At 50.3% G+C, this 16,421-nt stretch overlaps 5 protein-coding genes across 5 annotated transcripts; 3 read left to right on the top strand and 2 right to left on the bottom strand.

Moving 5' to 3' along the window:
• Positions 1-743: 743 nt before the first annotated feature.
• Positions 744-2,724, top strand: PFICI_06948 (uncharacterized protein; the record flags this gene model as incomplete). Its single annotated transcript, XM_007835529.1, has 2 exons — positions 744-1,485; positions 1,622-2,724. 2 exons carry the CDS (start codon positions 744-746, stop codon positions 2,722-2,724), a joined length of 1,845 nt encoding a protein of 614 aa, XP_007833720.1.
• A 1,220-nt stretch (positions 2,725-3,944) lies between these two features.
• PFICI_06947 (uncharacterized protein) lies at positions 3,945-9,033 on the top strand (the record flags this gene model as incomplete). Its single annotated transcript, XM_007835528.1, has 2 exons — positions 3,945-7,643; positions 7,699-9,033. 2 exons carry the CDS (start codon positions 3,945-3,947, stop codon positions 9,031-9,033), a joined length of 5,034 nt encoding a protein of 1,677 aa, XP_007833719.1.
• A 791-nt stretch (positions 9,034-9,824) lies between these two features.
• On the bottom strand, positions 9,825-10,991 carry PFICI_06946 (uncharacterized protein; the record flags this gene model as incomplete). Its single annotated transcript, XM_007835527.1, has 1 exon — positions 9,825-10,991. One exon carries the CDS (start codon positions 10,989-10,991, stop codon positions 9,825-9,827), a length of 1,167 nt encoding a protein of 388 aa, XP_007833718.1.
• A 1,220-nt stretch (positions 10,992-12,211) lies between these two features.
• On the top strand, positions 12,212-13,036 carry PFICI_06945 (uncharacterized protein; the record flags this gene model as incomplete). Its single annotated transcript, XM_007835526.1, has 1 exon — positions 12,212-13,036. One exon carries the CDS (start codon positions 12,212-12,214, stop codon positions 13,034-13,036), a length of 825 nt encoding a protein of 274 aa, XP_007833717.1.
• Positions 13,037-14,688: 1,652 nt separating this feature from the next.
• On the bottom strand, positions 14,689-16,203 carry PFICI_06944 (uncharacterized protein; the record flags this gene model as incomplete). Its single annotated transcript, XM_007835525.1, has 4 exons — positions 14,689-14,968; positions 15,045-15,591; positions 15,647-15,977; positions 16,027-16,203. 4 exons carry the CDS (start codon positions 16,201-16,203, stop codon positions 14,689-14,691), a joined length of 1,335 nt encoding a protein of 444 aa, XP_007833716.1.
• Positions 16,204-16,421: the final 218 nt, after the last annotated feature.

The following is a 16,421-nucleotide window of genomic DNA, read 5'->3' as shown; positions in this document are numbered from 1 at the left end:
GTTGCAAGCAAACACTAGGGTAACACCTAAATTAGTTGGAGAGTTGCACCTAGTCAGTAATATGACTGCTCTATCATTCAACACCTAGAAACCTGGACAGCTTCAATATCGCCAACAATATTGTGCCTTCCCAGTTCTTTGAGCGACGAGTTGACAACATAATGGATGATCATTTTCCAAGAGTGAAATAAAATATTTTGTGTTCTCAAAGAGCACATCCATCTATTGGAGTCACAAATCATTGGGCTATAAAGTCAGTATAAGTTATCCAGAGGGAAAAGTGATATGTCACAAAGGCAGATCGGACTTGCAGGACGGTGTTTGGAAGATGTGTGCAATTGAAGTTGAGGAATGTGTGAGATGAAAGACCTGCTTGTGAGTCGCGCATTGTTCCAGCAGCGCAAAATACCTGTGTTGAATCACCGTACAAACTTGATGCATCAAGTGATTCATGAATGGATTGCCAGTCAAAGAAATACCTGCATTCACACTTTACATGCTGCATTAGCTACCAGTAGCTGCCTGGCGGGCGTCTCCCTCAATTGAGGTCTGGGCAGTCAGTGTTCCTTCAGTGGTCCAAAAAGCAGGGCATTTGGATCTCAGCTACCGCCAGGCACCTCGAGAGGCAACGTTAATGCAACAGAGAGGAATTTCTTCTCGGCCAAGACGAAAACATTTTCGCATTGCTTGGCCACTAAAGCACACCATGATTATATGCCATCATTTGATCACCAGCAGCAGTGATGCCGACGACACGACGGTCCACTAGACGCGATCTAGGGGGCAGCTTACAGGTGCAGGACATGGTGCAGCGACACGAAAATGGCGGCGCCAAAGCGCAGCTCGCCCAGCACCGCCGCCGTAGCACGCGTAATTACAGGCCCAGCAGCACCCCTAAGACTACAGCTGCTATGACTGAGTTGCAACATGAAATCGCAGAATCCGCGACAGATCCCACAACGACGCGGCCGGAACGTCGCAATTCTGCTCGCATGAAGCGCCCATTGGAACTCATTCATCCGAACCCGGACCCTACAAAGGTCAAGAGGTCGAGAATCGCCGTCGAGATCAAGTCTCTGGCCAAGTTAGAGCCCCCCAGCCCCTCGAGAACCATCGTCGTCAGACCGCCGCCGCCCTCGTCCACAGTCGACGTGACGACCCAGCAAAACAAACCCCCTCCTCCTCCTCCTCCTCCTCCCTCCTCGCTGCCTACGCCGCCCTCCACCAACGCTGCACCCGCTGCCGAGCCAGCAACTCAGCCCAAAACGGCTCAAAAAGAACCCACCGTGCATCAGAAAAAAGTCTACAATGGCATCCGACACGAGTTGGATCGATTGCAGCCCAGTCTCGCAGATGCCGGCCTGGCAAAGGAGTCCGGTGGTGGCCGTAAGCTGAGATCACAGGAGGCCACGCGGTTCAAGAGCGAATTGTCAGCATATTTCCCCGACTATGACGAAGTAATTGGCAATGATGCCAAAGAATCCCGTATGTAACACCGCTTGACAAACCATGGCAGATCATCCTTTTGCCTTTGATCACCATTTTTGCACGTGCTACCTTATTATTATCATCTTGTTTTTTTCATACCCAGTGCTAATTCATCACTCGCCCCCCCTTACAGACGTTCTCAATGTCGACACACCCATCCTAGTCGTCGACTCCGTGGCGTCCCCACACCACAATGTCCGCGCCTCGCACCCGCGACAAGCTGCAGCTACTACAGCTTCCGTCAGCTCAAAGCAGAACCACCATGCTAAACTCGGTGCCGATACTACGACCGGGAGCGCACTATGGGTATCAAGGACCGAGAATTACCATGTAAAACAGTACGGAGACGATCTATACAGTAACTTGTACGATGCACAGCGAATCCAACTTCCGGGCCAGAAGGCAAAGCCGGACCACCTGAACGATCCCTTACCAGACTCACTATACGAGACTGCACATAGACGCGCTGAAAGGTTGGAAAAGACAATTAGGAATACAGAAAAAGGTCGTGCCCAACATGAACGGGATCAGATTGTCCGCCTCCTCGGGGAACTCCAGGGGCCAGACTGGTTGAGAACAATGGGAGTCAATGGTGTCACCGAGAGCAAGAAGAAAGGTTTCGAGTCCGCACGCAGCCACTTTATCAAGGGCTGCGAAGGTATTCTGGAAAAATTTCGTTGGTGGGCCCAGGAAGAGAGGAAGCGAAAGCTAGAGCGTGATAGAGCTCTTGCGGAGGAGCAAGATGACGATGAAGACGATGATGAGGAAGAGGAAGAGGACCCGGACGAAGACCAAGTCGCGGATAGCGATGCTGATGAGGATGGGGAGATGCTCGACGTTGACTCTGCAAACCGAGACCCTGCAGATGACAGTGACGGTGACCCTCCCGATTCCAGTGATGTTGACGCGCATATTGCCAAGCAACTTCACGAAGAGGCACTGGCAAGAGTCAAGCGTCCACCGTCGGTGTCAAACAAGAGACAGAAGAGAGATTTGTCGCCATCGCCTGTACCACAGCCGCCGAGAGAGTTCAAATCATTCTTCGACAAAAGGCACGACCGCGACGCTGCGCTTAGCAAAGTGCGGCGGAGCAGGCGAGTGGCTTTGGCGTGGGGTCACGCCATACCCGAGACCATTGACGAAGATTTTGAGCTACAACCGGAATATCGTGATGAAGAGACTATGCAGACGCGGGAACGCAGGAAGAGGAGAGATCGTCGGAGCAATCACCGTTGATATTACCTTGACGGCTTGGATGCTAAGAAGCATCCTACTATTGTAAAATAAGATACCTTTGGTTGGCTGGCTGGCGCAAAGGACTTGCATTTTTTGAGTGTTCTCGTCAGAGAACGGATGATACCACAGGATTATCTGGTCATTGATAGAAACGAGCCATGCAAAGCCATGGTGCTGTTCAGATCAGGGCTTTATGTCGGCGCATAAATAATGTTTGCAAACAAACATCACTCTCATGATGTTCTCGTGTATGCATTCTTGCAGTCCAAGGGCTCGAGCTTGATAGAATTATTACAATTATTCGCATACTCCAGAGTGTGCTCTACAGAGTAAATTTACTTGTATTCCAAGTTTGTCATTTCGTTCAGACCTAAGCTTTCTGCGGGTTTCGCGAAGCCCTTTGTTACAGATCATAGCTACCTAGGTATGATGCTGTCTCATGCGGCCTTGAAACAAGAGCGGGATTGTTTTAGACAATGGCCACTATGCAAGTAGACAGTAGCTAGTTATGCGCTTATCCGTAGGTCCACCGATTGGGGGATCCTCATACGCGCTGCTTACGTGATTGGCTCAGATCTTGAGCTTGCCCAAGCTTTGCCTAGACTGCCGTCACATCGCCGCGGTGGATGGGGAACTTGGACGCGAGGCTACAACACCAACGTCGCCATCGCCATCTTGACGGCCTTTGAAAGGTAGCCTTTGACTGCCATCGGCATACCGCGACTTTGCGCAAGCATCAAAAGACACGCTCATTACAGCTCACGATTACGAGAATCAGTTGTGACTCACGGCTGGCTTGGGAAGGACACGAGAACCACGTGGTTGCCTTACCTTTGAACATCCGGGTTGGAGGACCTACCTACTGCTCGAAGCTTCCGCCGCCCCAGGATTGCCCTCCCCAACCAACTTTGTCGCGGCTTCCACAACCCACAACGACTGCGCACAGCAAACCCACGGCAAAAACTGCACTTCGCCTCGGTTGCCTAAAACCTACACCTAATAAAGTGGACTTCAAATTTGTACCAAACGACGCAACTTTTACTTGCGAACCACGCTTTCCATTTCAACACGTCCGGGCAACTTTTCAAGTCATTGACGTGCCCGCTTTTGCGCCTCGCCGAAAGAACGATTCTCAACTCAAAAGAGCAGCGCTGCATTTCATACTGATGGTTACCTGCGCAAGATAGACGGCTCGGCGCGGCAAACCTCTGGTCGCCAAGATGCCTGCCCCTCTACTGGAAGCTGACCCAGCGGTCGCGTTCGACGCTGAGCAAGAGGTCTTTGCCGAACCTGAAGTTCTGGTCGACGACACCCCCGCCCGGCCGTATACTGTCTTTCACGAGCATGTTGCGCTAGACATCGACCTTCACGGCAAATCCATCAAAGGCCACGTCGACATCTTCATTAGCAGCAAAGAAGCACTGAAAGAGGTCTTCATCGATGCCAGACAGTGCGATATCGACGTGCGCAACATCACTGTGGGCTACGCTCGCGCCCACGCAACATATAATGATCCATATGAAAAAGTTGATACGCCAGAGGGCTACCTGTGGTCAGCGGGGCAGTGGCCCCTACGCAAGCAGCGCATCCAGCCTCTGATGCATCGCCACCGCAAGAACGAGTCTTCAGCCATACAGTATGAGGATGAGCTTAATTGTCACACCCTTGATGGTTCTATCAAGATCGCCATCCCGCCAATCAAGGACATACAGACCAGCATGGCAAAGCAGCGAGAGTCGCGGGCCAGTACACAGGGCCATGAAGTCCTTGACCAGTGGGTTGACCAATACGACAAGATGGTTGAACAAAACATGAATCAGCTCTACAAGATCACCATACCTTTTGCACTCAAGAACATTCGTGATGGTTTGCATTTTGTTGGTATCGAGGAAGGTGATACTCGATACCCTCATGTATACACGCGCCATTCCGTCGAGCCAGGTCTTGCCTGCTCTATTTTCCCGTGCATTGACAATCCAGGATGCCGCTCTTCGTGGAGGGTTTCCCTTACATTCCCCCGCACCCTGGGCGATGCTTTTCATCAGCGCCTGGTTACTCAACAGCAACCAGTAAATGGTGCAACCGCCGCGAACAGCCATAAAAAGCGCAAGCGTGGTGAAGAGGAGTCTCAGCGATCTAGTCTTGCTCTTACGGAAGAGGACAAGATGCTTGAGTTGACTGCAGTCTGCTCTGGAAAGTTGGAAGATGAGGTCATCAACCAGCGTGACGAAACCAAGAAAACCATGGTATTCTCATGCAACAACAAGGCCGCACGGCACATTGGCTTTGCCCTGGGCCCCTTCGAACATGTTGATTTATGGTCGGAGTTTCGTACAGAGGAAGACGATGAAAAGCTAGGCTCGAATGCCACCAAAGTTCATGGATATTGTCTTCCTGGACGCGCTGAGCTGGTGCGAAATTCCTGCGCTGCTATCGTCAACGCAATGGATCATTTCGCGTTGACGTATGGTCGCTACCCTTCCGACAATTACAAGATGTGCTTTGTCGATGACATGGTCGCGGACACTGTCCCTCTGTGCGGTTTCTCGCTCTGCAGCAACAGACTTCTTTTCCCACGGGAAATAATCGACTATGAGATTGAGGTCACACGAACCCTGGTTCATGCGCTGGCAAGCCAGTGGTTCGGCGTCAACATCATCCCCAGTGAGAAATCGGACATATGGCTCGTGGCTGGTATTGCTTGGTTCATGACCGATCTGTATCTCAAGTCACTTTGCGGAAACAACTGGTACAGATATCGAATGAAGGACCAAGGCGATCACTTGGTTCAGATCGACTTCAGTCGGCCATCTTTGGAGGATCTGGGTAATCATCTGCATCTGGGCGATTTTGAGATGAACTTTATGAACCTGAAGGCCAATCTCGTGCTTTTCATCCTTGATCGGCGATTATCCAAGTCATCTCGAAGTGCCGGTATTGCCAGAATTATTGCCAAGATGATTCAAAAGGCAAACACTTCAAGTCAGTCTGCTGATGAGATTCTTACCTCTGACATGTTTCGCAAAGCTTGCGAGAAGCATGGCCAAACCAGATTGGAAGGCTTTTGGAAGCAATGGATCAAATCGGCTGGATGCCCCAGGTTTGATGTTCATCAGAAATTCAACAAGAAGCAATTATGCGTCGAAATCACCATTCGGCAAATCCAGGACATCGCGCACGGCAAGGCAAGGCAGCTCGAAAAGGACGACTTTTGGAGGGAGGTAGTAGAAGATAATCATGGTGTCTATGCCGCGGAGCTGCAACATTGTTTCACTGGCCCAATGACCATCAGGGTTCACGAGGCAGATGGCACACCATATGAGCATGGTGTCGACGTTCGAGATGACACCGGAAAGTCTATAAAGTTCAACATTCCGTACAACACCAAGTACAAGCGACTCAAGCGAAGCAGACGCCAGAAGGAGCGACAAACGGCAGGGAATGCTGCAAACGCTGGCGAGGAAGAAACAACAGACGAGCCTCTAATCTACTGCCTCGGCGATGTGCTTCAGGGCGACGAAGACATCGGTCGATGGGGGCTGGCGGACTGGGATCCAGAGATGGAGGCGCGCATGGATCAGGAATCATATGAATGGATCCGCATGGATGCCGACTTTGAGTGGATTTGCATGATGGTCACTAATATGCAGCCGTATATGTACGTCTCGCAATTGCAGCAAGATAGGGATGTCGTTGCGCACCAGGACTCGATGCTATATCTGGACCGGGAGTCGCAGAGGAGACCTCATCCCCTGATCTCCACGATTCTCACGAGGACACTGGTCGATGAGCGTTACTATCACGACGTCCGGATTATGGCTGCGAGGACCCTCTCTCAGCTTGGGGTGGACAATCTCAAGCAGATTGGCCTTCAGCATTTAATCCATGCCTTTGATCACTTGTATGGCATTGGCGAAGGTCACCGACCTCGACCAAACGACTTCTCTGATAAGTCGCAGTACCTTGTCCAATGTGCCATTCCCGGATCTATCGCCAAGATACGAGACGCGGACGGAAACTCGCCGAAAGAAGCACGCCATTTCATCTTGCAGCAGTTACAAAGCAATAACAATGCAGAAAACGCTTATTCTGATCAGCTCTACATCTGCAAACTCATCGAGGCTCTGGCCACGTGCCTCATTCCCGACGAGAAACGCGCCAAGAAGCAGACAATGTCCTTTTCTTTTGGCGATGGCGAGGATGAAGACGCAGAGGACGATGTGGACCCAGAACCACAGCAGTTCAAAGAGTCAGCTTTGGAGGAGATTGACCGTGTTCGAAGAACGGATGAGTATTCTCCTTCATTCGATAACTGTTTCACCATTGCTGCGTTGGATGCACTCTACCGTCTGATGAAGGCAAAGGTCATTCCTATTGACCCATTGACTTTCATGCAGTACCTGCAAGACTGGACCATTGAGGGCGTCCGCATCAAGGCATTTGAGGCATTGGTGGAGCTTCAATTCATGGCAAAGCCTACGTTCCTTCGATTCTTCTTGATCGCTATGGCAACTGATGGTTCACCGTATGTCCGAGACAAGCTCTTCAAAATATTCTGCCGTGGCCTTGCTAGTATCGCTACTGGAGAATATGAGATAGAAGAGCAGGATGTACCAGCCCCGAGCGATGATCTCGTCGTTGAGGCAGGTGCTGGTATCATCGAGGCAAAGCAAAAGCTCAAGGCTCGCAAGGAGAAGCTGCCGGATGCCCGAGCTGCTCTGAAGGATGCGACCAAGGACGATCGGGAACTACAAATGGCCGTTTGGAATGCTTTGGACTCGCCTGCATTAACCGTCGCTGAAAGGCGAAATTTCCTCGAGCTTTGCTCAATCTTGTTCGAAGAGGATGACCGGCTCCTCGTCAAGTTTGATTACCCCAAGATATGGACGTGCGAGAAAGCTCCCAAGGAGCGTGGCAGGGTAAGTACCGCCAATCAATGGTTTATTCCGGATGCATGTGCTTACCATTCAGCAGTGTGTTGTAAACTTCAACCGTCATTACCGCACCGAGTCGCGAAAGACTTTTGCCACACCCGTTATCTCGCGCCCCGAACCACCAAAACGAACCATCACGTTAAACTTGAACAAGGCATCAAGCTTCAAGGAGACGACGCCAATCGCAGTCAAACCACCAGCTGGTGTCTTCCACCAGCCCGCACAGACTACCAAGCCAGGTTTACCACCAGCAAAACCTCTCGACAAGACTACGACTCCAGTTGTAGCCAAGTCTACTTTACCCAAACCCGCAACTTTGCCAAAACCAGCCATGTCGAAACCCTCTGTCATTAAGCGGGCCACTTCGCCACCTCCACCCAAAGAGATTCGGAAGGACAGCATCGCCGTTCAAACCCCCAGACCTAGTATTGAAGGATCCGGTCCCGTTCCAGAGCGCAAGGTCGTGCCAGCTCCTCACGCAAAGCCACAGCAGAACCGCGAGTCGCTACTTTCAAAGGGGTTGATACAGAAGACGCAAACATCCAAAATCCAGGTTTCCAAGCCTGTAATTCCCATGGTACCCAAGACAGCACCTCCCAAGGCTCCAACTCCAAAGGCTCTACCCCCTAAGCCTACGCTACCTCCGCTAGCCAAGACCAGCGGAGACTCCCGTCCATCGAACCCTGTACCATCCGCTCCCAAGTCGCTCAAGCGCTCCAATACCGAGTCTGGGGAGGGAGAAAGACCGAGCAAGATTGTCAAGTTGAACACAAAGGGCATACCCATCAGTGTGCTTAGTGCAATCAAGAAGCGCTCCAAATTGGTCAAGCTCCCCTTCAAGAAGTGGGATAAGCTCAAATTGCGAAAACCACCATCATCAGCGACTTCGGAAGCCGGCACTATTCGTGCTACAGCATCAAAGCCGCTACCATCCCAGAGAGAGAAGGAACGGTCCAAATCAGTCGCCATCGGGTCGCCTGCTTCAACAGGCTCTCCGCGCAGTGCCACGCCAACTCTAGGCTCAGGCTCTCGCCCGTCTCCTCCGATCCACAATGTCAAGAAATCCGCGACTCCACCCGTGTATTCGCAGAATTCCGGTGGCAGTATTCTGAAAGCTCCAGTGCGAAAACCACTCCCCGGATCAGGACCAGCCGGGAGCAGTGGTGGCGGCAGCAGCAGCAGTGGCGGCGGCGGTGGGAATGGCCACGGAACGGGTAGCGAACGGAAACCCCTACCCATTGGCGGACGAACTTCCCTACCTTCGGCATTATCCCAAACTCCAAGCAACTCAGTTACCAGCGCACCGATACCTAAATCTGTTCCCAAGCTCAAGATCATGTTGAAGAAGCCGGCTTCAAAGCCACCAGGACCATAGGTTCCCCGAGGTGCTGCTCATAGCATGGCCTATAACCTAACCAACCATTTTGATTTTGTGTATTGTTGTCATTTGGGCCTTGTGCTCACAGAGGCGTAATGATTTATTTTATGCCAAAGGATTTTGCATAGCCACGGCGTTTTGGGGGGTCAAAATGCATACCCGATCAGCCGGTATCACTGCTTTAGTTGCAGTGTGGCTGGGCTCATTGTCTTGCAGCAATTTGAGCAAAGGGGCTAGCCGTACATGGTTGCGTAAAGACAGAAATAATCAAAAGAAATATTCTTAAGTCACATGGTCACACTTTCTGCAGTTTCGTACTTGAATAATTGCCAATCTGGTCCGTGAAAAGTCTATTCCAACATGGTGCTCGCACTTCCGCGTGCTCATCTAGACACAGCCATTAGTGATATTAGTAGATCCAACGACTCCCACACACATATAATTCCAACTTGCTGATATGTAGGCATATACTGGCAGCCTATTGGTAGTTGTTCGTGCATGCAATGAGTGTTTTGTCTCCCTGAGCAGGATCATGCCTCTAGCCAGTCTCTGCGTGTCTTCGGAGATGCTTGTGCAATCCGAGGGCAGTGAACAGCCTCCAATATGATTTCAAAGCTCTGACCGCCGTGATACAGCTTGGATTCTCTTTTGAAAAGACTTTGGTCCTGTCTACAGCCACACTTGTTTGTCTCCCGTGACAAATGGAGCAACCCCTCTTTTGCCGATGCAGAATTTTCGATTCATCACGGCCAAGGGATTGTAAGGCTGATAGATCGAGAAGATCAATTTCACCGACCTGGTCTTCTAGTGCCCGTTCCAAGTCTCTCATCGCGACTCCGTGTAACACGCATCGGCGCCGCTGGCGGTGCTGCTGCTGCTGCATGCTGCTGGGCTTCACTCGTGGCGCCGCGACCACTGCCCGGCCTCGCGCTCGCGCTTACGGTCCGTCCATGTGTCCTGCGCAAGGGCGCCTGTGGAATCTGGCTCGCGCCCGCCGTGGAGTGGTGATTACTCGGCACGGGCGTGTGCTGTTGGGGCGGCGGCGGCGGTCCTCCTCCTAGAGGCGGCGCGGATGCGCTATTCACTGGCGTCGTGAAGCTGGAACTCACGTTGGAAGGAGGCTGTTGGGCATAATGTTCGTGTTGCTGCTGTTGGTGGTGGTGATGAAGACGGCGCTGTTGTTGTGCCTGTTGCTGCTGTTGCCTCTGGGCCTGGGCCTGGTGATACGAGGCCGGCCTCGCGGACCGCGGCAATGACTGCATTTGGCCGGGCGTATCGTAGTCGACCATTTCCTCGTCCTCGGGGGACTCGTCGCCATCATCATCTTCTTCGTCGTCATCGCCATCATCGTCTTTCTCCACGTCCGACGACGACGGTAGTAGTAGGGCCGGAGCCTCGGGCGGCGAGGAGAGCGCTGCCGTTGGGAAGTCGCTGTCGTCGCCTGTGGCTGCTGCGGCGGCCCCAAAACCTGCGCCCGCTGCTCCATTGGACGGTGTCTCGTGCGCCGACGGACCGGCACTGCCTCCTCTGTTGACCGGTGTAAAATGTGCGCCGCCACTGCGCGTGTAACGCTGCTGCTGCTCCTGTTGCTGCTGTTGTTGTCGCCGTTGCTGCTGTTGTAGATGTTGCTGTTGTTGGACATGGTGCCGCTGCTGGGCTGCAAAGTTTCGCAGATCCTGCTCAGTGGCAGGCTCGGTCCATCCTCCTCCTCCTGTCGAAGGTCCCACTGGCGTGAGGGCGGACGAGGATGAAGTCGCCTGCTGCGGCGGAGGGTCGAGTATGGTCCGGCGCTGGGGTCGCGCGTACGGGCTTTGTTGTTGGAAGCTGGCGGCGGCGGTCGGGGCGAATTGGGGCTGATTGGTTCGTCGTACTGCAGCCTCGCGGCTGCGCTTGTCCTCGTACACAGAGATATCCTCGGACGTAAGGGTTAGTGTCGTGGGCGGTCGTTTGAGCATGGTGTTTTTTTGTTTTCTAAAGCGAAGAAGGTTTGGGGATATGGATAAAGCTGCAGGTCCAAATTTTGGCTTTGGCTTGTTTATCCGGCGTGCGGCATAAGGAATGTAAATAGATATATACACAGTGAATGGTCTATGTGTGATAGCAAAAGTATCTGGAGCCCAGCTTGTTTAGGTATATTTTCAGACAATTGCGAAAACAAAACAAAACAAAACAAATACTCAATCATCACAGCCAGATATGGATTCACTTTCTGGAGGGGTTGCTGCTGCTAGGGAGTCGTGTGTCGGGCGCGATCTGACGCGTGTTTAGCGGGGTGGGATGGGCTAAGGTTAGGTTAGAACCAATTCAATTTTAGGTGGGGTTGCCCCCTTAGTAGTGGTCCTGCTTTCCCATATTTAGGGCTGCTAGTTGGCTAACATTGAGTCGATATCCGACCTCTCTGACATTTATAGATTTCCCCGCAAATGAAAGCTGTGCCGCAATCCGGGGTGGTGGTGGACATTCATTCGGGTACTTCTACATTTGGTATCGCAGAGAAGTCATTGGATGTCATCATTATTCTTCGTCTTCCAGTGGAGCCATACACAGATCATCTATATCAAATTGTGGCCTCATCTAGTCTCAAAACAGAATGCTTGGTCTACAATGAGAACACATGACGTTGCCATTCCATTCCCTGTACAGAGTAGTAGATTGTCCACTGGGGGCATTCAACTATTCCATCTAATGGTGGTCGCGTTGAAGCAGCTTTATGTCTTGAGGTTATCCCAAAGTCGCTTGGCAAACATATGTATTATACATTGATGGTCAAAAGCCACAGGCGTCCGTCTAGAATCAGATAGCCGTGTTAATCACATCCCATTCTATGCAGGTTTTCAGCTGGCACATGCCGTTTTGTCTCAAACTATTCTCCAAGAGCACCTCGCTGTCTTTGGGAGGGGTTGATCTCCTCTCCTTTGACCCCAATACCGTGTGACAAGTGTTCCCCCTTCCCTCCGGCCCAGCTTCTCCGCACGAACCATGGTGCTTGGTATTGGCTAGACACTGCATATAAGTCGGCTTTCGTTACCACGGGACCTCGAACCCTGACTACTGCTTCTCCTCCAATATTCAATTCCATATATATACATGTACGGTTCCTCTATATGACATAGTATATACTGAGTTAGCAAGACAAAGCATCTCTCTTGATATTACAATCCTGAATACAGCCACCATGACACAACATGGAGCATTGTCATCTCTGGAGACAACCTCTCAAGACAATTCCATTCTCCTCAATATCCCCCCAGAACTCCGCTTCCAGATACTCGAATTGGCTCTGGATTTACCCCCGGGTGGTGTATCACTGGGCCGTCCAGACCGCACAAACTGTCAAGATGCCATGTCCATCTTTCTTGTCTCGAAGCAGATATACGCCGAAGCGGCACCCATATTCTATCGAACCGCACGGATTGACCTGCGCGGCTGCTCCAGCTTCTCCAAGACTTCGCCAGAAAAGGCCGTCCGGCGTTTCTTGCAAATATCCGAGAGACCGCGGCGGCATATCAGAGATCTTTCCGTTTCCCTCGGTATGGCTGACTGCTGCGAATGTGAGTCCTTGGTCGGCCTTCAGCTGGAGAAGCAACTCGATCTCAGGAGTTTAAACGTCTTCATCGGGCCCGACTATGCATATCCTCCTGTAGGTTGTGCGGTGCATCCGCCAACGCGGCCGAGACACTTTTTCAAGTCACACCTCGACTCTGGCGAGCAAGTTACTGGTCCCATTTGCTTGAAAGAGACACAGTATCAGGCATTTTTACAATTCCTTACAAGGGCAAACTTTGGAAAGATCGTGGTCAAGGTCCATCGGTTTCATGTTCACTTTCTTTGCCAATTTCATGTACCAGACAAGGGAAGAAATTGCTACGGGGAGTGGCGAGGTCCTGAAGACTGGGTTATAGTAGATCATGAAGCTATGATCGAGGCATTGACCAATGTGCAAGTCGACGACTCTGTGGCTGCTGAAAAAGGCTGTGTCGTTTACAGCCGGCGAGTATAGGGTTCATTCGAAACGAAGTGTGTGATCAGTATGTAATCAGCACGGTGATCCACTTAAATTTGTATTGAGAATAAAAGAAATCTGTTTAGGTTACGTGGACATGTAATAGTAGATTGCACATGTATGAAAATGATGTTTGCATTGTCATGCTAGTAAACATCACCTTTATTATTCGTGACTATACAAGAAAAACCCGCTGAAACTAAACCACCCGAATTGCTATGAAGGTAGAAAGTAGACGACGAGATGATTTGAGACATGCGACGTATTTTTTGAAACCTGGTGACAAGATATGAGCTGAGAAGAGTGGGTAAGCCAAATAACCACGAGCCTCTCGAAAGGAAAATAATAAAATGAAGATCCTTCGGCTATAGATCAAAGCGTCAGTAGATTACTTAGAACAATGGCATAACAGTCCAGGTGAAACAAGACTCCCAACTTACAAGGATCGCTTTCAATCAGTGGTATTCACCCAGAAGATCATTGGCCATAATGCGCGACGTTTTCTTCTTTCGAATTAGTACCAAAAGATGGTTTAACCATGCACAGTCTTACAGCTGATTGATGCGTATACTTCTATCAGGAAAACACGGTGACATAGGACTGCGATGATTTCCTGTGACTTCTGGGTTTGTGTACGTACTACGAAGTACTCTACTCTGGTGCTTCGAGCATTTTGTCTGGGACGTAGTAATGTAGGAATGTGCTTGGTTCGTGAAAATATACTCTCCATCTGTAAATCTGTTCGCTTTGGTGTGCTTGTAGGTCTATTGGCAGCGAAGAGAGTGTTAGAGAGATGGAGAGAGAAAATTTGGAAAGAAATAAAATGGAGAGGGGGAATAAATACTCGAGGATGAGCGACCGCGCCTGGATTTCAGCATTAGCAGAGTTTGAATGGAAGTCGCATGTGAAGGTACAGTGTAGGGGAGAAAAGCCATTTGGAAATGATTTGGAAGCATCAATGATAGGTCCAGACTTGAGCTATTCAGAGAAAGAGGCAGAAGGTCGCTCCGACTCAGCATATATGCATGTCACGGACTGCTCAATATCAGTGGAAAGAACAATACCAGAAATCACGCCACTCGTTGCTGCCTTCTCATGGCTAGCACGTATTGTGACGTGAGATCCTTCACAGCGATTGGCAGTGTCACCGGTCAAGAAAGCTCAGATGGCATTTGAGTGCAGACCTGTGTCTCATATGGCGGTGAAATGGATACGCTAGAGGACGTCCTTTCCAAATATATCGTCGCTGACTACAACAATCCTGGAGCTACACCTGCAGTCAATTGTGACATGACGAAGGGGAGGAGGTTCGAAAACGAGTTTTATGAGAAACACTTTCCGTGTAACACCAGAAACGACGAAGTCGGCAAGGCCCCGTGAGCCTGGACAACCACAAACAATCAGGGCATCTCAATCAACCTGACTTACAGGTGAATATAGCAATTGTCTTGGGTCAAGTAAGCATATACTATATTCATGGTACAATTTGGACATAATGCTGAGCAACATCAAGGTGAATTATGAGGACGCTTTGTGGATTTGCTGGCTATTTAAATAGAACTTGATTCTTATGGTGATGACGAAAAGCCGGCGAAAAGAAAACAAGAGGGAAAACAAAACAAAAGAACAAAAGAAAGGAACTGATTCCATCACAACCCATAGTTTCTGATCTTCTCAATCTGCTTATGGGTCAAAGACTGGCAGCTGCGACAGCGACAGATGAATCCGTATTGCTTAAAGAGATCTTCTGGATCCTTTCCGTAAGTGATGAACAACTCATCACCTGCCTCAATATCTCTTTCAACGGTGAAGACCATGCAGTCGTGTTGCTTGTCATACGTGTACGCTACGTTGTTGTTTGGGACACAGGCATGATTGAACTTTGATGCTGTCAAAAAGACGCCTTGGTCCTGCTGGTTCATCATAAAGCTAGGTTGGGTGTCAGCAGCTGTTCAGTACACTTATTGGCCAATGGAGGCAACGGTCAGTTGTGGATATATCATACGTATTTGTCTTGAATTTCGCATCGCGTCTTTCTAGAATGGTAGAATGCTCGTGGATCCCGTTACCGTGCATCCGGTCAAAAGCTCGGCGTAGCTCTGGGCTCAACTTCCGGATCTCACTGCGCAGCGTTTTGTCATGTGCATGAAAGAGCGACTTCTCGATGAGGATTGTCTGGCCCTCGACCAACTTCTGCAACGCAAAGGCACCGTAACCCGCAGTGGCAGATTGCTTCACTTCGTAAAACTCGTTACGAAAGCTTTCTGGTCTTGCCATGGGTCCGATGGGAGCTGAAACTGAGCGGGGGAGCGTCTGGTTGATCTCTGAATGATCTTCTTTCATGGTGACTGATTCTCGAGTCGTATCATCTGTGATGAGATCAACACCAGGAGTAGTGGCGGCAGGCTTCTGGTGAGTCTGCACAATGACCGAACAGTTATCATCCATGATGGCTGCATTTTGAGTCGTGTCGAGCGTGATTGGTCCAAAAGCTGTCTTGTATGTTACAAGGCTAGTCTCCCTGTGCTCTTTACCTGCAGCATCTTCATCGTCTAGAGAATGAGAAGTCAATACCTCCTGTCGAGTGCTAGGTTTGTAGTATCGTACCATCGAACTCACTGTCTGAATCGTCTTCTTCATCGGACTCCCAAGGATGGCCTTGGTGAGTTGGCCCCTCTGGACGGTCCTCGTCTGTGCTGGTCTCAGATACTCGACTCGAGGAATTCTCGGTCCAGCACTTGGAACGCAGAGCGGTGTCAGCACCTTTGGCTGCGTTGTTCTGGTCGTCATTATCGCTTTCCGAACCATCCTCTAAAGCAGTCTGGAGACCTTTGTAGAGATTGGTGAGAAAAGCCACGCCTTTCGGGTCTTTGTCCCTGTTGAGCTTCACATATGGGAGAGGCTTGGCTCCCGACGCCATCGATGGTTCAATGGGTTCCTGCCAGTGTTAACAAATGAGTGTTTTGTGAGAACAGTTTTCAACGCACTTGAACAGAAAGATTTCCGACATTTTCTGTAGGAATGGCGCTATTGCCTCCATCTTTCTGAATCTGATCTCCCAAGATGCATTCTGTCTCGTGGTTATTAGAGTGACTTTCACTGTTCTCCAACGAGAGGAGATTGCTGGTTGGACCCATCTGGGCAACCTCTTCTGGTGCCGACATTGCCTTTGTATTGGTATATCGGTCTTCGTATTCCTCTGATGATATTGATTCAAAAGATGTTTCTCTGAGTCTTACTTGTGGAAATGACTCTATTTGGTAGCGATATCGATCATGGATGCTGGTGATGTACTTATCGCCACCCGCCTGTAGATGATGAAGATCTGAAACTATGACTCTGGGGGAAAGAATGGTCAGCCATGTTGTCTCTTCAATTGCTC

The sequence above is a fragment of the Pestalotiopsis fici genome (genome assembly GCF_000516985.1).
Source record: "Pestalotiopsis fici W106-1 unplaced genomic scaffold PFICI_Scf_4, whole genome shotgun sequence".
Classification (NCBI taxonomy): Eukaryota; Fungi; Ascomycota; class Sordariomycetes; order Amphisphaeriales; family Sporocadaceae; genus Pestalotiopsis; species Pestalotiopsis fici.
The sequence above is the reverse complement of the archived record's forward strand: the minus strand, read 5'-3'. Positions and strand labels throughout refer to the sequence as shown.